The 25,629-nt window shown below is 37.7% G+C and overlaps 1 protein-coding gene across 3 annotated transcripts in view; it reads right to left on the minus strand.

Annotated features, from left to right (window-relative positions):
* Nucleotides 1-2,612: 2,612 nt before the first annotated feature.
* LOC309709899 (leucine-rich repeat transmembrane neuronal protein 4) overlaps nucleotides 2,613-25,629 on the minus strand; it is a 102,424-nt gene continuing 79,407 nt past the window's right edge. The window contains exon 3 of one of the 3 annotated variants that reach the window (XM_082538859.1): nucleotides 2,613-6,954. In XM_082538859.1, coding sequence (XP_082394985.1) covers nucleotides 6,631-6,954 — 324 coding nt within the window. In that variant the 3' untranslated portion in view covers nucleotides 2,613-6,630. The remainder of the gene's footprint in view (nucleotides 6,955-25,629) is intronic. The other 2 variants (XR_014277627.1, XR_014277628.1) reach the window with 2 other exon arrangements.

The following is a 25,629-nucleotide window of genomic DNA, read 5'->3' on the forward strand; positions in this document are numbered from 1 at the left end:
CGGTCATCTGAATGCAGGTTTAAATTTTGTGAATAAATGCAGCGTAATTTCCTCTTATTTGTGTTGATGTTATACCAAAGGGTGTGCAATCATTGGAGGAGAAAAAGTAAAAGATAGCAAGACCCCATGTCCTGAAAACCACAGTGAGCTGGACTGTGAGTGGGCCTGTCATGTTCCTCCAAGGCAGTGATAGCATGATGTGTGCATCTGAACTGACAGCAGGCTGGAGCAAACAGATCTCCCATCTCTGTGACACTGGCAGTGCTCCTTTGCCACGGGTATTTGGTTCACTTTGAACATGTCAGCTGCATTCATCAAGTTGACTTTATGATCACTTGTACACCAACACAGCCTTTGAAAAGTTTGTAAAATAAACAGCAACTTTAAAATGTAGGTTGCTGACTTTGCATTGCTTTAAGGTATGCATACTTTTATACATCATGCTTTAAGTCAAACTTGATGCACAATTTATTTCGAACTACGTTATTCCATTTCTTACACCTATACATCTTGGTAAGTACACCACTGATGAGCCTGGCACAAGCATTGTCTCTGCATCTTGACAGGTTTCAAAAAACACCAGTATGTTGTACACAAGGGATGACACACTTTGTGACAATCTCACACATCATGAGGGTATTGTCACCATGTGATCGCAGATCACAATGTGTCTCATATTGTTATTATAGTCTGTTTTTATGGTAGTCTCTGTGAAGTGTGTTGCTATTTTGAGGAAACCCCAGGCTGCCAAAGCCTGCTGAGAGTGATTCTGTCCCCCCTCTTAGGACTCTGTGATTGCAATCCTGCATGTGGTGAAAAGTCCAGATTAGATTGATGTTTAGAAGTTTGAGTATGAATTTAAATTTCTTGCCAACTGAGATGAAAGATGGAGAAACCCATGACACTATTTTCTGGGGAAATCTTTACATTACAGGGAAATGTGAGCAAAGTAAGGATGCTTACACGCTTGAAAGAAATAGCAGTTGTTTAAAAATGGGCCCCTTCCTAAAGACTTAGGAGGAGTCACTGTAAAAAAATTAGAAACATACCTGAATCGATGAGAAATTTTTATTTTGCCATCAGTGTTTCCAGTGGATATTATCAACAATTTACATCAAAAACTGCAATTGTAAAGGTTCCAAGTACAGATGCCAGCCACGCAAGGCTCTCAGTTTTGCTCCTCTTGAAGGCCCGAAATTTAAAACTTCTTTCAAAAGAAAATGTTATACCATTGTTCTGTCTCTGCAGGCTGACTAGCACTGGCCATAACTGGTGAACTCTTGCTAATAGGTAAGACGGGTAAAGTAATCTATTAACTACAAGCTACAATTGAATTATAAAAAGGACAACACAGTTTCCATCTTTAGATGTTTATTCATCATCAAAATTTTTACAAAACATTATCTGACAATAATATACTCAAATAAGAGCCATATTTTTGCGCTTGGACCAGGTCTCCACAAAAATGCTTTAGGTCTGATTACAGTAAAAAAGGAAATTAAAAAGAAAAAAAAGAAAAAGGAAAAAAATCAACAACAAACCAACTACCAAAGAAAACAATGCAGAGCATATTTACAACCTACAGAAGTTGAAGCTGTCTGCAGGATATGAATGAGGGGGAGACAGTGGGAATGAAAAGATTTATATGGAGAGTATTTTAAGAGGCAACAAAAAAACATGGGAAAGGACTTGGGCCTGCAAGGAACACAAAGACTAATTATGATATTGCTTTCTTTTGAGCTCCTCCTTCTTGCTTTCTCATTGCACTGTTAACTGAAAGCGAAGAGTGCAGCACATTTAAATAAAAAACATGCTCTCTGCAGTGCCAACATTAAATCCAATTAGGGGTGTAAACGGGCTTTGTCAGACAAACGAAAAAGTGTGTTTCCCCAACAGAGGTTAATGATCATGTCTTCCTTTTCTGTGTCCCCGCTGACATGAGCAATGGTAGAAAAACAGAGTTAGGACAATGTAGGTCATAGGTTAAAGACTTCTTGCTAATGTAAAAGAGAATGGAACAATAACAATCAATGGGGACCGGGCTGGCCTGAACATCAGTAATGGTAATGCTGGTTCAGAGGAGGTAGAGGAGTAGGTGCTGCTATAGATACACAAACCCACACACACACACGTGCACACACAGAGGCCCTCTGGGTACATGCGGGGAAGCTAAATCGCTAGCAACACTTCCAGTCTCTCTTTTGCATCACAGAAGTTATTGATTCTGTATAAACACTAATGACAGAGTAACAATAACAGGAACGCAAATCTAGAAATTGCAAATGAGGAATATTACCATTTGTCTTTTTTTTTCTTTCTTTATTTAAATTTTTTTGTTTTTATCCTATTTTTGTTTTTGGAGTGAGTGTGTGCTATATGGGAACGTCCCAGTGCTGCTTACTAGAAAGACACAAATATATGGCAGAGGAAGGAAAGCTACAAAGCCATGTCTGGCTTGGAATTAAATTTTCAAATCCATTTATCAGATAATGGATTAGAGTCCACTGTACCGTTTGATGAACTGGAATGGGGTGTCAAACCCTGCTGTACCTATATTATCCTTTTATTAAGCACATGTGTCTTTTTATGTGTTTGTACATCTCCGTCTGTGATTGTTTCTCCAGCAAAGACTAAGAAGTGGATTACTGATAATAGTGTAAATGATAATTCCTGTTCAGATAAAGTGCATCTTTGTATGAGCGCATGCATAATACATACAGTTCAGAGGATGCAAATATGTCGTAGCTTAATCTGTGTGCCATATGTGCCTCTACAGAGTACAGACTGGATGTGTGTTGCAAGTGTGAGAGCATGGCTGAAGCTGTTTGTGTCATTTCTTGCAGTGGAAACAAAGCTGCCCTGGAGCATTCAAAATATATCACAACGCTTTCCTTGTAACAGAATAAAATGTCCTCGCACTTACCCATTTGTCCCTCTATGTTCTCCCTATTAAACAGTATCTCTGTCTACCCTTCTCTTCTCCCCTGCTTTTCCTGTCCCCTTGGAGATGTGCGTTTAGCTTTTCCTCTAAGCATAAACACTGAAATATAAAAGTTTTTTACTGCAGTTCTTCAGACCTTTATTCACCCCACCCAAAGCAAGAAGAAAAAAAGGCGAAATTTGAAAAAAAGAAAAAAAAACTTTTCCCAATGGGGAGTTGAGCCCGAACACAAAGAGTGACAGGGACTGGGGAACTCGGGTAGTATAAACCCATAAACAAACGAAGCAGAAGAGAAAACAAAGCCTACTGGCATTGCGGGGCTAGCACAGACGGTCCTGGAGTTCAGCTCAAACATGCATCATTAGCATGCACTGCTTGTGCTTCCAGCTCTCTGATGGCAAAATAAATGGACAAAAGACTGAATAATTACTGGCAGCAGAATTCAAACATTCCGCTGAACATATCTGATTTTATCTGGGAGGTAGTCATGATCAATTGATCATTTATTAGTAGCTGATTTAATTGTGGATATACAAAGATGGTATTTGCATTTTCTAATTACACATGAGGGCAAAGAAGCTTTGATCTTTATGTTCAGTCTGAAATCAACTATAATCACTGTTCTGAAACCTGCATTAATTAGTATGCGTAGGGTACTAGGCTTAACAGGAAACTATTAAAGGGAATGCCTGTCCCAGGTGTGAGTGCTCGACACAAACCTATTTCTCTATTTAACAGCCTACAGTGCCAGGGAATTATACTTTAATCGAGACAAGGGCATGAATGGGTCAGCAAACAAGATGCTTTAAAAACAGTGAAGTTGTCCATGACATGTGCTGCTGGTTCTAGGGCACTCCGGACAGGAATTATCTCCCGTACTGTTTGTCTCTGGTTCAGTGCTCCTCCCTAAATGGGCACAGTTTCCTAAAATATCAGCATGCAGACAGAAATAGAACATTGTTAAACAGGTTCACCCGAGTCACCAAGCAGCAGACATGAAATTCAGGCCAAGGAGTTATCAGGGGTGATATACAGCAAGGCAGGACAATACATGGATAGAATTGAGAGAGCTCCCATTATAAAGACATTGGCACAGCTGCTATTACAAAGTAAACTCCACCATCACTATTAAGCAACCGTACTGAGCGAATCAACTGCTTTTTTTTAAATGCAATGTCCTGTACATGAAGGGACCGAACCCTTCTTAGTTGTGATATCATGAAGCATTTCGGGTCAGTTGTTTTTTTTTTTTGTTTGTTTTTTTTTTGATAAAACATTTAACAAAATAATGGCACATTATAAAGAACATCCTTCACAAGTTAAACTCTTGGTATAAAGAAAAGCACACTTCTCCCCGAGTAGACCTTGAAATGGCTGATAGTGTTAAAATTCTTGAACAAGAGGAATGGATGTAACTAACAACACGTTATTTAATTACCACCTGTGAGATGGCTTCTCCAACATGCCTGATGGCAGAACAGGAAATATGAATCTCTGTCAAGTTTGGCGCTTGAAATACATCACAATAACAGGGCTCAGAATCTTCCCCTCTTCGCGTTATTGAGTAAAATGACTGGATTTGAGAAATAATGTCAGTAACATATTTTGTTTTTAATGGTAGAGTGGTAGAATAGTGATGGGAGCAGATAGAAAAATACTTATCATTGAAACAACGAGAGCATTACAGTAGGAACCTCCTCACCAAGTCATCTTAGTAATATATTCCCACTGGAAAGTGAATAAGGCTCCTCTTCTGTTCACAAGCAGTTTGTGTTTCAGAAGAAATGAAGTTCATACCTTTTTTTTAAATCTTTAAAGACTCATTATTTACATCATAAATAAGTTCTATTTGATTTTGTCCTTTTATTCATCTTATAGAATTTCTTGACATCATCTTTGAACACCTCAAAAATTTTCAAGCAAAAAAATATAATACCAAAACGAAATAAAACAAAAACAATGCATATTTGTTTGAATATGCATCATCTTTCTTGGGAAATGTTGGCCCCTTGCAGTTTCATGTGTGGATCAATCAGTCTCTCTGTAGGAAGAGCAAGCGTAAGTTCCACAGCTCCCTAGAGTATGACCACTGACATGTAGGAAACTGGTGCACTGCTTGAGTTAAACTGAGGACATTGTTTGACAGGCCATGCAAGCCGTATCCGAAATCCTCAACAGCTCCATAAGTCAACGAGCAGCAGTGCTCAACATGGTGGCCAACGGTTTACTGATTAGGAAAAAGAAAAAACAAAGAAAAAAAGAGAAAACATTCCTTAATTTCGGCTCACTTTCTGGAAAAAATTGAGATGTCAGGCAAAACCTCCTGTATAGTCTGTGGGATCATATGCAGGTCAAAGAGAAGTCAACGTGCTGGTTCAGCATGCCACCACTAGGCACCATTATTCTCTGTGGTGGAAGAGCACATGGCCTAAGCCTGGCCAACCCAGCAAGATGGTGCTCTTCAAGTAGTCCAGTTAATGAAAGTCAAACATTGACTCAACAATGTTTCAAATGACTGTTTGGGGCAGTGAGAGTGGTTTGACCTTCAGTGAAGTAGACCTTTTCAATAATATGTACAATACATTTCATTCAAATGTTCTTATTTTAGTTTTTCCATGATTGCCTTTTTTTTTTTAAAGCATAGTGGGTTATTCAGCTGGGATATAGTCATATACGGTACAATGACTTGTTGTTCATCTGTGTAAAGGGTCTTTATATATTTAATACATTTATGGAACATACAGTTTATGCTGCTTTGAATTATGTTTTTCATAGTAACACTAAGATCACAAGAACTGACTTGAGCTTACGTTGGGAGTGCCAGGTGTGATACCTCATTATGATAAATACGTTCATAACCTTTCAACATGATGACCCCGTTGATTATTCTATTTCTTTAAGACAATTCTAGTCCATTCGAAATCATCAGGGGATCTAGTGGTAATTATAAATGTGAACTGGCAGAGGCTAGTTCAGTGGAACATCTGACATTTAAAAAGCTCCTTAGTTAAAGTACCTTATGTGCAAAAAGAAAGAAAAAATATTAGTAAACTCTTTGGTTTAACATGCACATTAATGTAATTCAGTACAAAATATGACACTCAAAGAAACAAAATATTTATGTAATTAATGAAATTATATATGTTAACTTTTTTAATAGCTAGTGAGTAGAAATTGTAATGTTAATCACAGTAAGACGCCTTCTGCTCTTCATATGCTCTATCTCTTCGATCTTTGATGTTACTGCCCTCACTTGTCGTGAATGAAAACTTGTGTTTATTGCACTTTCCCTTTCACTCCTGACTCAGAGTAAGCTGGCTGCTGCTGCTGTGAACAGATGCCCCATGATGCTGATATGGGATATGACAAAGATCAGATTTGGAAATAAGGTAATTCTTTGTGGCATATGCTGAATTAACCTCCCTTGAGTCAGGGACCCTTTTTTTTCTATGAGTTGTTTTGGAAAATAAAAACAAAATGATCAGCAAGAATGTCTCACCCAACTGTATATGGTTGAGACTGTGTGTTTCAGATGATAAATGCCTCCAGGCATAATTTGAAAATTTTGTCCTCTAGTTCACATACCGATGTTCTAAGAACAAGGCCCCACTGAATAACCAGCTCGCCTGCCCCTTCATTTCAAAGTCATGGTGAATGAGAGGCCCTTGCCCCACTTCTAACCATGCTCACTAGCGTCCAAATTTGAGTGTGCCAGTGCGCTCAGAAGTAGGAAAAGGACTGCTGCCGGGACCCTCAGTTGGTGGTCTGAGGGTCGATGGAGGAGAGCGAGGTCCTGGAACAGGGGCACCCATGCTGGCAGCAGAGGGCACTGCTGGCAGTGCCACTGTCTGTATAGTGCCTCTATCACATGGCCCAAGGTCCTCCAGGCCCTCCAGGCCCTGTGGGGGTCCCTCATAACCCATGTTTAGCCGCAAGGGTTGATGGGCCTGGCAGTAGTCTACAATAGGCTGTTCATAACGGTAGAAGGTCAGTGCACCCATTTGATGAGGGACCTGTTTGGTAAGAACAGAAGGGGTGATGGAGGTAGAAGACATATGGAATGATTACAGGAGAGTGGAAGAAACAAAGGAAAGAGAATGGAAGAACAGAGAAAAAAGAGAGAAAAATAATTAGCCATATAGCTTCAAAACAAATTCTTATTTATCTGTATCACAAAACAGAAAATGAAATTATATCTGTCAACTGAAATTTTTCTCCTTTTATTAATCCTGGATATGACCTGCTTATGTTATTGGACCTTCAGCCAATGTAAGAATAAATCTTTTCTGGCACTTCAAACATTTAAAACAGGGTAGCTTTTATGAACACAAGTCACAACAGCCACAGCTGTTTAATTTTTGAGTTAATATTACATACTTTTAAATGTTAAATTTTCTGAAGCATGTAATTTGTTACACTACATTTCATTGTGCCTGTGTGACTCAAAGCCTATAACTCAGTTAATTTGAAAGCTCACTGCTACCTCTTTGTAATCATTCTCACATGGTGACCACCTGAGCCTGCACTTGACCAAAACCTACTGGCTACAAAGACTCTTTGAAACGTGTTCTACAACAACTGATGTTTATAGATGTAAGAAGCATCTTAAGCTAAATCATAGTACGTTCCAAACCCGCAAGTTGTAATGAATTGCTTATTGACTGTCACAAGAATAAGAAGCTCTGGATTTGTAGTGATAGACACATATCTATATAAGACAAAAAGCTGGGTGGTTTTGTGCTCAGCCTTTGGGAAAACATAGCTGGAGAACATAGGGTCTGTGATCTCTCTAGTGCCATGTCAATTGTGTCAGAGCCAGAAGCACTCATCACATTTGGCCATGTGTCTGGTCTTATGTTCCCCCCACAAACCTTAACATAGTGGCAGACAAACAGATGAGACTCTTGCAACACTGTCTCCCTAACTTTAGCTCACACACTTATTCACCAATTAAGAGTTTTCTAACAAGCCATGAAAACAGCAGCTTAGGATGGCAGCTGACCTGGATTAAACACCCCAGCCTGACAGAGCGAAAGATCATCAGATACACAGAGGCAATAAGAAACACACAACTTCAGCTACATGATACCTCAACAACACGGAAGACATGAATAATACAACCCCTCTCTCTGAGGTGCTGGAAGCAGAGCAAGTGTCACAACTGTACTTTCATTCAGATTCTTGATGTTTTATTTTTAACTTGTTCCAGTGATGGGAACCAGATCTTAAGAACATGATATAAACCTGTGCTTGACAAAAATGTCATTTACAGGAGGGAGACACTTCTTAAAAAATTAATCTTGGCACCGTCACTTTAGAGTAAAAATACTACGAAAAATCTCCTTGTGACTAAGAAAAAAATGCGGTTGCCTGGGGATTGCTATTACTTTTTTTTGGTGTTGGCAAGTACAACTAGCGACAATTAACAGATCCCCTGGTGGGATGTAACCTGTCTCCAAACAATTTTGATCCAGCTCAGTGTGACTGCGATCACTCTTAGACAAATTGGCAAAGATTTGTAAATAATACTACTTGACAGTTGTGCCCTCGACTCGACTCAACTGGTTGTCATCAGACTGTATTCTAGGTTTTATTTTTGTAAACGCAAAGTTACCAAGTACCTGTGTCATTTCACAGCTAAATTGAAAATCTGCAAAAATAACATCACTACTTCTCAATTTTTCTTTCAGATCTATGTGATTCTAACTGAACTCTCAATGTCAGTAGTTAATACAAATTTCTATTCAATGTGAATTTCTGTGTATGCAAATGGCAACAGATTTGCAATTTTTGACAACTTAGCACAGTTAATTATCACATTATAACAAACATGCGCATGTGATTTCCAAATTGACCCCATTCAATTGTAAACTGCTAGCAGACAGAGAGCAGGCAGAGTCTGTCATGTTGCTGTTCTACCACTGTTTTGATACTCTACAGTCACTCAACTGTTTGCAAGTGGTCAAAGACCAGGTCCCCATCTTTGAAGCAACTGAAATAAAAACATTGCACACACTCACAGAAAATTGGTTATTCCACAGTATGCAACTACTGTTTTGTAGGACTGTAATACAGTAGAAGTCATACTGGGCAGGATAGATATTACAATTCAGGCAGACCAACCTGGTTTTTAATAATAAAGTAATTATAATAATAAAATGATATTATTATTATTATTATTATTATTATTATTATTATTATTAATAATAATAATAATAATAATAAGACAAAGAAAAAGAAGAAGAAGAAGAAAAGTCCTAAAAAATGACTGACTGTGAAAAAACTAATGGTATGACACCTCAAATCATAATGCATTATGTAAACTGTATTGCTACCAATGCAGATTAAAATTATAATAATAATATAAAAAAGACGGTTTTGAATGACCAGGTCAATAACTTTGTCTCCAATATGCATGTAAAAAATATTCATCATTCGTGATGTAATGTCAGAGAAGAATTTGTTTCAGAAATGCAGATAAGTGCAGGCTGAGAAGAAAAAAAAAAGAAAAACAGCGTGTTTGAGCGTGTGTGTGTGTGTGTGTGTGTGTGTGGGTGGGTGGGGTGTGTGTTGTATGTGAGCAAAGGATTAGAGCATTCTGAGCCCCTCTGAAAACATTTACACCAGCTTTGTTTCAGATAAATAAATAAATACATACATACCTGAATACATACATATTTGGGCTTTACTATAATGCATTTGATGCAGTGGATCATTACAGTTAGCAACTGCAGAAAGTTGTAGTCACATTGAAATGTGAGTCCTTGTTTATCTGGTCTGGTAATTCTGTAGTTACCAATGTTTGTACATTCACAAAGTTTCATTTCCATAACACACTTTCCTTCCAATATGCCAGTAGACCAGCAGAACCACCTCCCCACTTACTTTCTATAGAGCGTTCCTCCTCAAATGGACTTCACTAAGTGGGGCTGATTCATTACATTACAGGCACTCAGTGGATTACTAGCCAAAAAGGCTAAAATGACCAAAGAAAAAGTGGAAAACAGCTAAACATGAGAGGTTTTTGGACAAAGTGTGTGTTCTCCATTCTTTAAGCACCGGTTCGAGCACAGTTTAAACACCGGCACCGTTTCAAAAGTACCGGTTTGGTACTGGTATCGGATAAAACCTAAACGATACCCATCCCTATAGCCATAATAATGCTTCTTGGTCAATTATCCATACTCTTTTGATTCTGTGAAAATGAGGCACTACATATAAAACTTGTAATTTCTATAATTCCTAAACATTTCATGTAATACTTTTGTTAAGCCTCTTGAATTAAAACTGAAAGTCTAATCTTTAATCCCATCTTGATTGTTTGACTTGAAATTCACCATGCTGGTGTCCAAAATCAAAATGTGTCATTATCAATGTCTATGGAACATCCTTCCAAGTTATTACTTGCGGCACATGTAACACATGTAGCAAATTGGCCCAAAGTGCTCCCTGTTTCAGTTTTTGTGATAAAAAGAGCTATTTATATTCATGAATAATTCACTTATAAGAAAGGTATAGCTTACACAATAGAAATATTATCTTTTTTCTTTGTGCCTCCCAAATCAGTAATTCCTTAGACTCAATAGTCTGTTGACAGAAAAAAAATCATCAGTGTGTTAAACCTGACTTGTTTTACAAGCTATCTTTTTTTAAATGGCAATTTTGTTATTGGATAACAATTTAAAGGGAAATATTATAAACTATGTGGATACAAAAGAAAAAGGTTTTCTAGTTAGAAAATAGTGGTGTAGTAGTAAAATTCTGTGTTTTGTATTATTTCATGCTAATTTACAAATCAACTCAATAGTGAGATGATTTATATTGCTCTATTTCAGCGTGATTATAGTATACAACTATGACTACCCACTTTTTAACATTTCAGTAAGTAGCATTCGGCTAGTTTGTTTGCATTTTATTGCATTTGCCTTTATATTTAGCTGCTATGCTCTATCTGTGACAGCAGGCTATCTCACTTAAAACCTGAGGACATAATTTCTTTATTTAACCTTGAGTAGATATTCCAGTTTTGTGCCTGTGAAACACAGTAAATACAAAAAACCCCCAATATTTAATGCTTAATACATTGATGGTTTAGTTGTAGATCTTACATTTCAGCATGTTTCTGTTTAGCATTATTTTCTGTGTTTTCAGTGCACCAGTACATTTAAAAAGAAAATCAACTAGTCAAGGAATTTTGAATGATCAATTTCAGCTTTTTCCTTATTATTTTTTCCTTGTGTAGCCAGGTTTCTGTACAGTTGCTGTTTGACTGAAAGGTCAAAGCTTCCCAAACAATGTTGAGTCTAAAACAGCTTTGAAACTGGAACACATAAAGTACCTTTGCTTACAAGGTTAGATGTGTCTGCTGAAAAACAATGGTGGAGATTATGTTGCTGATTACATGTGAGAGATTTTGTTTATGTAGGTCCACCTTTTATTGTATATGGTATACCGCGGCTTGTGCCTGTCAGAAGGTATTAGCATAAAGAAAAATGGATCTTCCCCACCATTACCTGCATGTGTTTCATCTGACAATGACTGGCATCCTGCCTCTTAGTGGATCTTTATCTCCATATGCTGGAACAAAGCATAGAGTGACCTTAGATGGAAAAGCTTCCTCACAGAGATTAAGCCATACAGTCCAGTGTCATCTTTGAAAATCTTTTCTTTAATTGCCTTTGTGTTTGTGTTACATTTTTTTTGCCAGTTTTAGCAACTGTGTGATATTCTGTTGATATTGTAATTTTCAAAGCTGTCCTTCAAATGAAGCTATTGTTATACTTTGTTGGGACATTTGTCAAATTAGCAATGCATCTCATGCCATAGCCACAGAATGTACAAACATGACTGTAAAACAGTAAAAACTTTCCTTCTGTAAACAATTAAATCTTATGTTAAATTATCACAACAGGTTTAATTTGAAACAAAACCCATACATTTATTTTTCCAACATTTCAGTGCCTCTTAGAAGTTTTGTTTCTTTTTGCATTCATGCTTTTATGAGCAGCTAAGGAGGCAGTAACAGTGCCACAGGCAGTCAATGTTAATGGCTCTGTGGGCTTAAGAAGCATTATGGTTCAAAAGTCTATCTCCTCCATACTCTTTGATCTTCTCAAGTCACTATATTGTGGCACATGGAAGCACAACAAAGTGAAGAGGAGGTGCTAAAGGCTCACAGTAAAATTTATATATACCTTTATATACAAAAAAAAAAAAAAAAAAAAAAAAAATATATATATATATATATATATATATATATATAATTTTGTATTATATATATATATATACAGAAAATTATATATATAATTGATAAATAATTTTGACTGTAAAACATGATTTAACAGGTAGTCTTTATGCTGAAGAATGATCAATAAAACAAATCAAACAATGATTGTTTATTTCTTAAAAATAACTACAAATTTATTATCATCCCATATGGAAAAGTAATAGTAAAAACTTAAAAAAAAAAAAAACTTGCATAAGATGTGGCCTACTTCATATAGTGAATCATATAAGGCTTATATGATTTACTCGTGAAAGTGGCCACTTTCTCATTACTTTCATATATTGTTTTAGTAAGTATCCAAAACATACAAGTTTCATTTATATAATTTTTCAAGGGATCTTATATCTGTTTTCACTCTTGCTTTTCATACAAGTTTCACACACGACAGATACAAACTTTATAAGATTTATATATATCTTTTCCATATGGGATATTAGAGAAATGCTGCAGGTTACTTAAGACTGTATGTATGAAGACCAGAATGTGGGTTACCCTGTTTAACTGTTTTTTTATCACATACCAGGTCTAATCTAATTTACCCTGCACTTACTTTTGCAGGTATAATAAAGGTCACAGTAGAAGAAGTAATATTTGTGGCGGTAACTGTAGTGGTAAAATGAAGAAAAAAAATAGTGAGATAAAACATTGTTTAATAGTGGTAAGCACACATTAACCAGTGAATATATGATGAATGCAAAGTGTGTAAATAAGTGTATAAAAATAATGCACATTAAGATGTATGTTTTTCATGTTTTGAAGAATGTGATTGCCTGAAATGAAAAAGAGGCAAACTCTAAAAACAGTTAAAATTTCAAAACAAATAATCAACAGAATCTTCAAATTATGCTTTGTGAGTGAACACAACAAAATAGTTGCACACATGTTCTTTTGCATGTATGTCACAGGACATCAGCATGTGGGTAAATACTGTCTTTCAAATGTAGCTGCTCTGGTAAGTGTTGAAAGTCAGCACAGATGTTGCTAGGCGGGCATCAACGACGCAGAGCCCACCAGTCAGGTTTCAGCAGAGCGGTGTGCATGGACGTGTCTGAAGAGGTGTGAAGCTAAACACCATCAGTTTGTTTTCAGACAGCATATCCTGAGAGGAAGACTTCCCAGTTGCTTGTCTCTTTATGTGTAGTAGTGTAGATCAGTAATGTTAACATTCATGGTAATTCATGTAATTGTCATGTGTTGTGGTTCTTGGTCTGCAATATTCATACTGCATGTTGTCTCCCATACAAGTCAACATAAGTGCTGACCCTTAAGAATGCAAAGTTTTATAGTGGACCGCTGCATTGTAACAAAATTATATCTTTATCAGTTCACCTGTCAGTTAATGCTGTAACTTATCAGAGTATATATGTGTGAAAGAATTTCCCAAATCTGAGATATATAGACCATCTTATTGCATATTTAAGTGGAAGTGAAGATAATGTATTTTAAATATCAGCATGCAAAAGAAACTGTCTGTATGTGTTAGCTAATAAATGCCAACATCAAACTAAAATCTGTGAGCAGTTTAATCAAATGTTTACTGCAATTTAATATTGCCTTCGTAGTCAAAATGTGTACCTCATAGAAGGTAAATGCTCCCATTGTCATTTTACTAACTATAAGATCATCCACATCTTGGGATTCACAAAGTCTCACAGGACCACTGTAGTTTTAGAGGTATAAGGGGTCAGTTAACTTTAGAGGCAGAATGTATAACCTTGACTTTCCCTCATAGAGCTGTGTGAGAAAATGAGCCCACATGTCCACATTTTAAGCTAATTGATTCTCTAAACAAGCCGTTAGCCTCCCACTAATTCCTTAATGACTGGAGGTCCCTTTATGTGCAGTGACTCTTGATTACAGGTCTCTGACACCACACACACACACACACACACACACACACACACACACACACACACACACACACACACACGCACTTACAAATACATGCACAACTCTGCTCAGAAAACAGGAAGAAGAGTACGGGAGAAATCTAGCGATAGACAGAGAAGGAGAGCGGGATGGAGGGCCCCTTCACGCACCAGTGAGTGCCCACTGTGGGCTCATCACAACATCCTCCCATTCTATGGTACATGCAGTAAAGGAGCTTCTGCAGACCACAGCAAATGGGCCATGAAATGTTACTCAATGCTCAACACGTTCCTCTGTCTGGTTTGTTTTCACACAAACATTTAGCACAATACACAATTACAACAACTAATTGAGTGTGTGTGTGTGTGTCTGTGTGTGTGTGTGTGGGGGGGGGGGGGGGGCTGAGTATCTCTCAAACAATGAAAATTACAGAGCTTACATTGTCAGTTTTATATGCTAACTGTTAATTTTGGACTCTTGGGTTGCTTTATTTTTGTTGTTACAGATCAGGAATGCAGCGAATGATTATTGATTACTTTATGAGTATCATTATTATTACTCTATCAAATGGTAAAACTTGTTAATGACAAGGTTAAGTTCAGAATTCAAGAGCTGTCACCAACAATTTTTAACTGTCATAGCATAGATGGGCATTATAATTAGCAGACATTAAAAACTGCAGTGGATCATGATTATCATTTTTTTTTATTTATTTGTTGTTAGCACCAAAGAAAGTCACCTAACATACAGCTCACTGGTAAAAAGTAAATATGTGAACCATGATATAACACAAGACCAACAGCAGAAACCTTGTCAAGCTAAAGCCACATAGATCATTTTATTTTATGTCATCTATATACATGCAAATGCTCAAAGCTGTGACATGCTGATGCTATTTCATGGCCTAAGAAACAACCCTCAACTGCCTCCAGCACCATGTATACAGTAAATCTTCTGCACCCATTGAAGAGTGCCCGAACGCATATTAACAAGGCAGAATGACAGGTTGTGTCAAAGGGGAACAATTTGTAGTTCCATTTCCACTGTCCCATAATGAATTCAAAGTTCCCAAATCTCTTGGCTGGTGATGTCTTGCATTATGTGCTGCTTCCAGTCATGGTGGCACTGGCAGTGTATCTGAGTAATGAGCATGACCCAACATAAATGCTGTGTGGCCAACTTGGCTCTTCACTGGGAGCGTCAGTCGCACTTTAATCAGTGATATTGGGGAGGAGTGTGCCTGGGAAGGTAGGCTGAAGCTTTTAAAGACCTGACTAATAAGACATGTCAAAGCAAGCTGGCCACCAGCCAGAACTGATATGCAGACCTTCCCTAACTGCTCCCGATCCTGCCTCGCCGCAAACAGCCTCAACTGCACTCAGACACAGATGGCCTTTTAACAAAGCTGGATACTCACTGATGCAAGCAAACAATGCAGTGCATCTCAAAGCAGCATGTGGCACCAGGATTAATCATTTTCTCTCTTTGTCTCTTAGGTTTGTGCAGAATTTTTATAGTTGTCTCGTTATTAAGTTTAAAATCTTGTCAAAATCTTAAGCCGTTTCTCTTGTATTAGAGTTGTGGGTAGCAGTTAAATTTTTTTTTAAATAAGCTACAACCTGATGTTGTTTACAGTGATAGAAATATTTGCTCAGCAATAAGAAAATAATGACCTTCCATGGCCTGCTTACACCTTGAGGACATTTTTTTCCTTCTAATCCCTGTAATGTGTTCATGTTTTGATGGAAAGTTGTGGTCATGGTTCTTAAGCATTTAGCTAGTTACTGAAGAGGAACGACCATAAATGGAAAAACATTATTTAAATGGTAGGTTCAACTGCAGCTCTTTAAGGAGCTCAACACATATATAAACACAATAACTTATTCTATGTAGTTTGTCCCAAAATATGAGGGAAAATGAGAAATTATCTTCAAAGATAAGGAAAGCTCATTTCACGACACTACAGTGGTGGGTCTTATCACCAACGGTGATGAGACGGCTTACAGGGAGGAGGTCAGCGCCCTGACCCACTGGTGTCAAGACAACCATCTCACCCTCAACGTCGCAAAGACAAAGGAGTTGATAGTGGACTTCCGGAGGTGCAGAGAAGTACACACCCCCATCACCATCAACGGCGCTGCTGTGGAGAGAGTGAGCAGCTTCCGGTTCCTTGGTGTACATCTGGCTGAGGATCTTACGTGGTCAGTACACACAAACAAAACAGTGAAGAAGGCGCAGCAGCGCCTCTTCTTTCTCAGGAGACTGAAAAGATTCGGCATGAGCCCCCGCATCCTCAGGACCTTCTATCACTGTGCCACTGAGAGCATCCTCACTGGATGCATCACCACCTGGTATGGCAACAGCACCGCCTACAACTGCAAAGCTCTCCAGCGAGTAGTGCGGTGCTCTGAACGGATAATTGGAGGTGAGCTTCCCTCCCTCCAAGACATCTACAGGAAGCGGTGCCTGAGGAAAGCGGGGAGGATCATCAAGGACTCCAGTCACCCCAGCCATAAACTGTTCAGACTGCTTCCATCAGGAAGGAGGTTCTGCAGCATCCGGTCCCGTACCAGCAGACTGAGAGACAGCTTCTTCCACCAGGCCATCAGACTGCTGAACACTTCATAGACACCTCAGCTTCACTACTGGAACTTTAACATTATGCACTCCATACTGTACAGTAATGCCACTGTTTTGCACATGTCTCAACTCTGTATATTTTTATATATTCTATTTATTGTTTACTCTATTTAATTTGTAAAATATGTGTATACACACACACACACGTAGAAAAATATTTAGTATACACATCTAGAAATGCATATACTATTATATATTGTACATATATTTATTAGTTTCAGATGTAGCCATTCTTGTATTTTGCTTGTTTACATTATTGTATTTTGCACAACTCTGTTGCTTGTGAAGCTCGCACACAAGAATTTCACTCACATGTGCTGTACCAATGTACCTGCACATGTGATGTGACAATAAAAGTGACTTGATTTGATTTGATTTGAAAGCTCATTAAGTGAGGTTTAATACTGGGATTTTAAATCTTATATATGGAAATGTCGGGCAGGTTAGTGCAGGCTAAACTGGTTAATGATAAAGTGTAGAGTCATGAACTACGCTTGCTAGGTTACATTTGGGGTAATTATGATAGGCTCATGAAATGTACCTATCATGATAGGCTCATGAAATGTACCTATCATGATAGGCTCATGAAATGTACCTATCATGATAGGCTCATGAAATGTACCTATCATGATAGGCTCATGAAATGTACCTATCATGATAGGCTCATGAAATGTACCTATCATGATAGGCTCATGAAATGTACCTATCATGATAGGCTCATGAAATGTACCTATCATGATAGGCTCATGAAATGTACCTATCATAAGTACATTTCATAAAAAAAAGCCAACAAAAAATTATGTGTGTTATTTCTAAGTAATTATTTTACCCATCTTGGACTGCTAAATCTGATATTAAGGTTCCCTAATGTATGCAACTCCATACAGGGCCAACACAATGCAATTACATGTCACAGCAAGTAACTTAAATCAGAGCAAAAACAATAACTTCTTTGCCAGTAATCATGATAGATATGGAAATGCTGAATTAGTGAAGAGGCGTATGTTTTCAATTGAATAGGTAATTAGCAGTAGGGCTTAAGTCATAGCAAGTCATTACAGGAAGTCCCCGAGGGACAGTTTTGCATGCACTCGCAGCAGAGCAAATCCCTCAAGAGAAAGAGAACATTTCTACTGAGAAACTCTGACCTGACAGTTCCTTTGAGAATACAAACTCTCCAGTCTCACATTTAATAAGAAACAGCACAAATGAAACTGAAACGTCATCTGGAATTGAAAGAATTTGTCACAAATAACCTCTTTGATCACGTCACCATTGTTTAACAGAAAAAGCAGTTTGGTGCTTGTTTCATCCCGCTCCATTTAATTAGACACACAAGAAAAATGGATCTGTATCTAACTATGTTTGTGTCTATATGCTTTAACATTATTAGAATAAATGGCAAGACTTTAATTGAGTTCCATAAATCACTCGTCCACATTCCTTACATCTTCACGTCCCACTTCATTCAGATTCTCCTTGAACCTTTCAAGCAGCAGCCAGGCTCACATGGTGTTATGTCAACACTATAGTTTTCTGTAGTGTATTACTACTTCCCTCAAATTTATTGGTTCTATATTGTAATTCTTTTGTATTTTTGCCCATATATGAGGCTCAACATATTTGTCCTTTATGTGGAAAATGTGTTTTTCCTTTTGTCTGTTTTTTCCTTTTGAATCAATCTGAATCAAACATCAAATTATAACTGTTGTGAGTTGAGACTGTAAATGATTTGAAAACAAACAAACAAACAAACAAACAAACAAACAAACAAACAAACAAACAAACAAACAAACAAACCCTACTTTACATGATTTAGACATGCTCTACCATGAAGCATCATAGGCAACTAAGAAGAGTTTTAGTTAATGATAGACTTCAACTTACATACATTATTTATATTTCAGCAGGTGGGCTCTGGCTGGTTGCTATTGCAATGTAACGTAATGTGTGTGCGTGAAAACAAGGCATTATGTGAAGCCCACATCAAAAAAAAGTATTACAGTTATATTCTCACTTTCAAACCATAAAATGACTGTTGTACCACCTGAGGAATTTTTATGCAGGGCTGCTGCAGGATTTAATAGCACCACTGTTAACAGATGAGATGTTACACAACCAGAATAGGCTGGTCTAGGGGGAATCCAAACCTGACAGATTTTTTTTAACAACAAAATATCCCTGTCTGGTATACTTTGACCAGCTATCTGTCCAAGCCTAAAGCAATATGTTTCCATGCACTGTCAGGTTAAATGATACTGTATCTTGCTACAACCCTATGTCTCTGTGTTGTCATCATTTTATTTATTTATTTATTTATTTTTCCCTTATATTTCCTTTTTACTGTGCTGTTTTCTTGGTCTGTTCAAGTACATGATGCACACTGAAATCAATTTAACAATTCTTTTGCTTATCTTTTTATTCAAACGGAGACACATTTAAAATGGTCCAAATTACTAAGTATTAAATTTCAAGTGTGCCTAAGTGTGACTAATTCGGTTATAGGAATCAAATTGTTCCATATCTAATTTCCATGTGACAAAGATACATGTATCCAACTATCTATTATTTTCCCTGCCTAATATTTATTGGATTGCTAAAAAATAAATAAATAAATAAATAAAATAAAATAAAACAAAAGCACTGCTTTATGGACTATTTCAAGTTTTAATATTCTCAATCCAAAAATAGACTCATTCAAGTTGTTTTACAGGGCAAACATCAAAGAATGAAAACTTAGGACAAACACCTGCAAGAAGTGATGAGGTATATCCACATTACAACTACCTTGGCTTAACCTCTTATAAGATATTGATCTTGGTTTTGTGTTTTGTATGAATTCTTTATGACTATACTATACATAGTACATAGTTTCATGCTTCTGAGTGCACCAAAGGTCCAAGATGAGACTATTGCAGATATTTAACTAGGAGATAAATAGTTCTCATGATTTAGTTTTCTGAACGCAAAGAAATTTAGGACAGATTGCAGACATAACAATAGCTCTGGTAAGCAGCACAAATATCAGTAGATGTAGTTGTAACACTTGGAAGCAATAAATAGTTTGGATGCAGTGTCTAGATGGTTTTTGGTGGTACTGTGAACACAGTTTTTCCAGCCAGGTGTCAGTCCAAACTAGATTGTCTGTAAGTCATGTTTTGTGGAAAGAGCTTTATAAATAAATATTGCTTGCTTGTGAGCTTGCCATTTGTTTTTAGTTCATTTTGCTGATAGTAGCAGCAACTCTGCCAATGCACAAACAATCAGACAATAATTCATCCAAATTGAACATTCTCAAAATATTGTAGATTAATATACTATATAGGCATATATTGTAATGTGTCTGTTATAGAGGATTTCAGACTTACATTTTCTCTTCTAAACAACAAAATTTGGTTCTGCTGACATTTAAAAGATTGGCAGATTGCCCAAGACGAACACAAAACTAGACTAAGCAGGCAGGTTTAATTTGTATCCTGGCATGTACCTCAACAGATTTTAAAACTAGCAGATGTAAAATAACTGTCCAGCTCTGCCCTGACTACCGAATCAAACATGATCCACATCAGTTTTACTGTGCAAATCTGCATGAACAGAACTCATAAATAAACAGAGAGAGAAAGAGAGAGAGAGCTATGTGCTATACACCTTATGCACTGATTCTGTCCTTTGTATAATCAGTTATCTGCCCACAGTTATATTCCAGACAAATGCGTTGGCTTGTATTGTTTACACATATCAGGGGAAAGTAAAGAAATTAACCGTTTTGGTTTAAAATAGATGCATATTTATTATAGAGCTCAAGTTTCAGTTTAAGGAAGTACTGATAATTATTATCTTATATCTTTTCCCTAATATCACAACCAATTTGCATGCTGACTTATAAACCAGTATCAATAAAATACATATTTAGTTGAAAGAAATACAGTCAGAAGTTATGAAGGTCCGTTCTGGAATTTGAAAGCTCCAAAGTCTAATCTGCTACAAAAAATATACATAATGGACTGGACAGAATGTGTCAGATTCATGTCAGCTAGACATATCACTTTGTTTGAATCAGCCCCTTATCGAATGCCAGATACTGGCTCTATTTGATGTGCAGCCTGCTGGTGTACATGACATGCCGTCTACTGATGATGTTAAAAGAGTCTTATCACATCTAAAACCTCCACAATGCAGCACATTGTGATATATGGATAAACAAAAGACTGGGGACACTTCTTCCAGCCTCACTAATGCATGTCAGTGTAGACATGAAAGCAGCCTGCTAGCTTTTGCCTTTTTACTGCGTCTTTCTCAGGGTAATTGCAGTTTCATCTTTACTTTTAAAGCCCTGCCAGTCTGCCTGAACTAAATGACAGGCTAGTCTTAACTGAATTACAGAGAAGGGAGCCAAGAATCACCTTCCACTAACTTGCTTGCTAAGTGGTCTGATTGCATGGTCAAGTCCTGGGCATTAAACTGACTGTTTCCATGGCAATTCCTCCAGACACACGTTGATGTAAAATCAACTCTATTAATGCAAATTTTTTTTCAATGGAGCACAGTATTTATATGCATTCAAATCACCAAAGTGTTACACACATTGTGGAATCTGGATGATTAACCCTATTTTAAAATCACCAAAATGGGACTGAAAATGGAGAACACATTCTTGAAAAATAAATGTTAAAACAGTAGTGTTCATTTTGAATGCCTGGAAAGAAAATATGCAAAATTGTTAGGGATGTTTGTTATTGCCTTTTTTTTTATTGCAGTGTCATTTGTAGAATGGTGTTTGAAGTACAAAAATTTGCCATCCTGGATTAGCTGTCATTATTGCACTGTTTATGCATCGTAGGTCGGTTTAAATGTTGAAATATCACTTCGGTATGCTTTAACAGCAAGAGACTTCTGAAATGACTATAAGATATCAGGTCTTCATATTAAAAGAATCACTGTGTTAGGGGGTTTACGTTGAAAGTTTAATGAGCCCATTTTTCCTTAGAGATTGACAATGGAATAAAATATTTCTTGCATTATTCTTTTTCACATGATCAGCTGTTTAGTAAATACAGTTAGTTTAGGACTGTGGATTTAAAGTCACACTCATATGACTGACATGCAGACTCTGAGCTTTAATCATGGGGTTTAAGTGGAGTCTTCTACTATCTGTTCAAGAATTACTGCCACTTTATACATATTAACTCATTTTCACCAGCTTGGAAGTAACTGGGCAATTGACTGACAACCAGTCCCATGGCCAGGTGAGGTCTTTCTCCTCATTATTCCATGCCAAATTAGCCAGATAAAGTATCTTGACTTGACTCTAAGTATTGAACTTCCATTCAATAGCTTTTCACTGGAACTCTTAGTATGATAACCAAAGTGAATTCCTTAGACTTCATGGCTTGATTTGTGCCCTGACATGCACTGTCAACTATAGGACAGTATATAGACAGGTGTGTACTTTTCAAAATAACGTCAAATAAGCTGTATTTACCACAGGTGGAAAGTTCTGACAGATGATGTATATGTATATACATATATGTATATACGTATTCACAGTCATATATATGTTGCTGTTTTTTGCTTGTTTGTTTGTTTTTTAAGCTGAAGAATGACTTTACTTTTGTTTTACTTTTTAATTGAACTTTGAAATAAGGCTGCAACATGAGAACATGTGGAACAAGTGAAGTGATATGAATGCTTTCTGGATACACTGTACAACAAGTTGTAAATCAGTGGTTACACTGAACAGGAAGCCCAGACAATCTGAAAAAAAGAAAATCAATCTTTTGACAGATGAAACTAAGAGCAGACTGATGGGAAGACAAAAAATATGGAGAAGGGCAGGAACAGCTCAAGATCTGAAGCATACATATCATCTGTCAAACATGGTGGAAGCAATATTGAGGGATAGGTATGGATGACTGCCAGTGGAACTGGGTCACTAGTGTTTACTGATGATCTTTCAGCTGCTAGAAGTAGCAGGATGAAATGTGAAGTGTACATGGCTATAGTCTCTGCTGAGATTCAGCCTAGATTTAGCAAATACTGAAGAGAAGACCAGATTGGCCTTTACAGTGAAAGTGGATATAGGACCTAAAGCACAGTACAAAAGCAACCCGAATGTCTGGAAATTGGATATTCTCCAGTGGCCAAGTCAGTCACCTGATCTCAACCTAGTAGAGCAAACTATTTATTTACTGAAGGCAAAAATGAAGGCAGCAATTCTTAAATTTAAAATTATGTGAGTTTATCCAATTTATTTTGAGTAATAGGGGACTATGTATAAAATGGCGGTGGTTTCTAAACCAGTTATGACTAAACTCCTGCGTCTAAGGAGCTCAGAAAGAAAAAAGCATCTGGACTTCTTAACGCCCACTCACATCCTGGGCCTTCTGACCTCAAGAAATCACATGACAGGGTGGGGCTAGGTTTCACAATGAGTTCACCCGAAACCTTGGCTCATTGTGACCTACATCCGTTTTCACACCTTGGCTCGTGTGATTAGGTAGAGGATTATTGGAGGGTCCATTGCCCCTGTTTAGGGGACACTCCCATAGGGCTTAAATCTGGGACTCTCCACCATTTGACCTTAGAACTAAAGAAGATTCTCAGATGAGAGGTGAAACATCTTCAAGCAACTTAAAGAAGTCCAGACGCTTTTTTCTTTCCAAGCTCCTTAGACTACAATGACCTGGATGACTGAGAACCTTCACAGACTTAAACTCCTGGATTTACAACTAAATGTCTGCAGGTCACATCTGAAGTGTTTTATTTAAAATCCAGTCAGTGTAACTACCTCCAAGCAATTGACAAGTAAGTACTGTAAGACATCATGGAGATCTGGTATGTCACACTGATTTGTCACCTATTTGTGTATATACTATAATATGTTGCTGCCCTGTCATTAAAGTGCATTTATACATAAGAAAGACTTTGAGTTGATATTTTTGGTTTCTTGCCATGAAGCAGTGTTTTTTTTGTTTTTTTTTGGGGGGGGGGGGGGGGTTGTTTTGTTTTTTTGTTTGTTTTTATTATATCTGCATTTTATTATGCAGCACATAATTCACAAGGCTAGAGAAAATGAAGCTAAATTAGATCAGGAAACCAAGAAAACTGCAGATTAGACAAGCATGCCAAAGGCAGCACAATTTAAATTTAAAATGGATTATTGTTGTAAAGGCCTTTGGGTATTCTTAGTAATTTTCTCATTTTTAGTTGTGTTTTTTTAGTCAGATGATAGCTAAAGAACCTCATAGCAGCATTTAACCATAGGTCACATCGTGTGGTCATTGGGTGCATCATTCCAAGTCCAAAAACTGTTTTGAAATACAGTAAACCAGACGTGTTTTTATGCTTCATTCAGCACATAAAGGCAATTGGAAATATATAAATAACCACAAACAAAATTTGAGTTGGAAGATGAGATTGTTATGCAGAGTAACACAAATGACGATAGAACAAAAACACAAGGTAAGATAACAGAATAAGTACAAATTGGGAATGCTATAAAGAACAAGAGAAATGCAGGGAGAAGGAGAAGGGAGGGAGAACAAGAGGACACATGAGAATACAGTCGTGTGGCTACTGAGCCGCACCGCTCATGGCTGGGCTGTGGAACTCATTATTGATGTAGTAGAAAATTTGCGCTGACAGGAAACGAAGCTGCCAGCTGTCTCACCCCCACCACGCACACCCGTACACCCCTATTATGACATTATCTCAGAAGGATGGCCAACAGTGGCATTGTATCCTATCACCCGAGTTGCCCCCTGGCATGTCAAGAGGAGATCTGGTCCCACTGTGGACATGGACATGTACACATGTATACATAAACAGAAGCTGTGACATGGAAAGTAATTTGAACCTCATTTTGCAGAGAGATATGTAGAGTCCAGGATCGCTCTCTCTCTCACACACAGAGAGATACAGTGGGGCAAAAAAGTATTTAGTCAGCCACCGATTGTGCAAGTTCCCCCACCTAAAATGATGACAGAGGTCAGTAATTTGCACCAGAGGTACACTGCAACTGTGAGAGACAGAATGTGAAAAAAAAAATCCATGAATCCACATGGTAGGATTTGTAAAGAATTTATTCGTAAATCAGGGTGGAAAATAAGCATTTGGTCAATAACAAAAATACAACTCAATACTTTGTAACATAACCTTTGTTGGCAATAACAGAGGTCAAACGTTTACTATAGGTCTTTACCAGGTTTGCACACACAGTAGCTGGTATTTTGGCCCATTCCTCCATGCAGATCTTCTCGAGAGCAGTGATGTTTTGGGGCTGTCACCGAGCAACACGGACTTTCAACTCCCGCCACAGATTTTCTATGGGGTTGAGGTCTGGAGACTGGCTAGGCCACTCCAGGACTTTCAAATGCTTCTTACGGAGCCACTCCTTTGTTGCCCGGGCGGTGTGTTTTGGATCATTGTCATGTTGGAAGACCCAGCCTCGTTTCATCTTCAAAGTTCTCACTGATGGAAGGAGGTTTTGGCTCAAAATCTCACGATACATGGCCCCATTCATTCTGTCCTTAACACGGATCAGTCGTCCTGTCCCCTTGGCAGAAAAACAGCCCCATAGCATGATGTTTCCACCCCCATGCTTCACAGTAGGTATGGTGTTCTTGGGATGCAACTCAGTATTCTTCTTCCTCCAAACACGACGAGTTGAGTTTATACCAAAAAGTTCTACTTTGGTTCCATCTGACCACATGACATTCTCCCAATCCTCTGCTGTATCATCCATGTGCTCTCTGGCAAACTTCAGACGGGCCTGGACATGCACTGGCTTCAGCAGCGGAACAAGTCTGGCACTGTGGGATTTGATTCCCTGCCGTTGCAGTGTGTTACTGATGGTGACCTTTGTTACTTTGGTCCCAGCTCTCTGCAGGTCATT

The sequence above is a fragment of the Aulonocara stuartgranti genome (assembly GCF_965226115.1).
Source record: "Aulonocara stuartgranti genome assembly, chromosome: 7".
Classification (NCBI taxonomy): Eukaryota; Metazoa; Chordata; class Actinopteri; order Cichliformes; family Cichlidae; genus Aulonocara; species Aulonocara stuartgranti.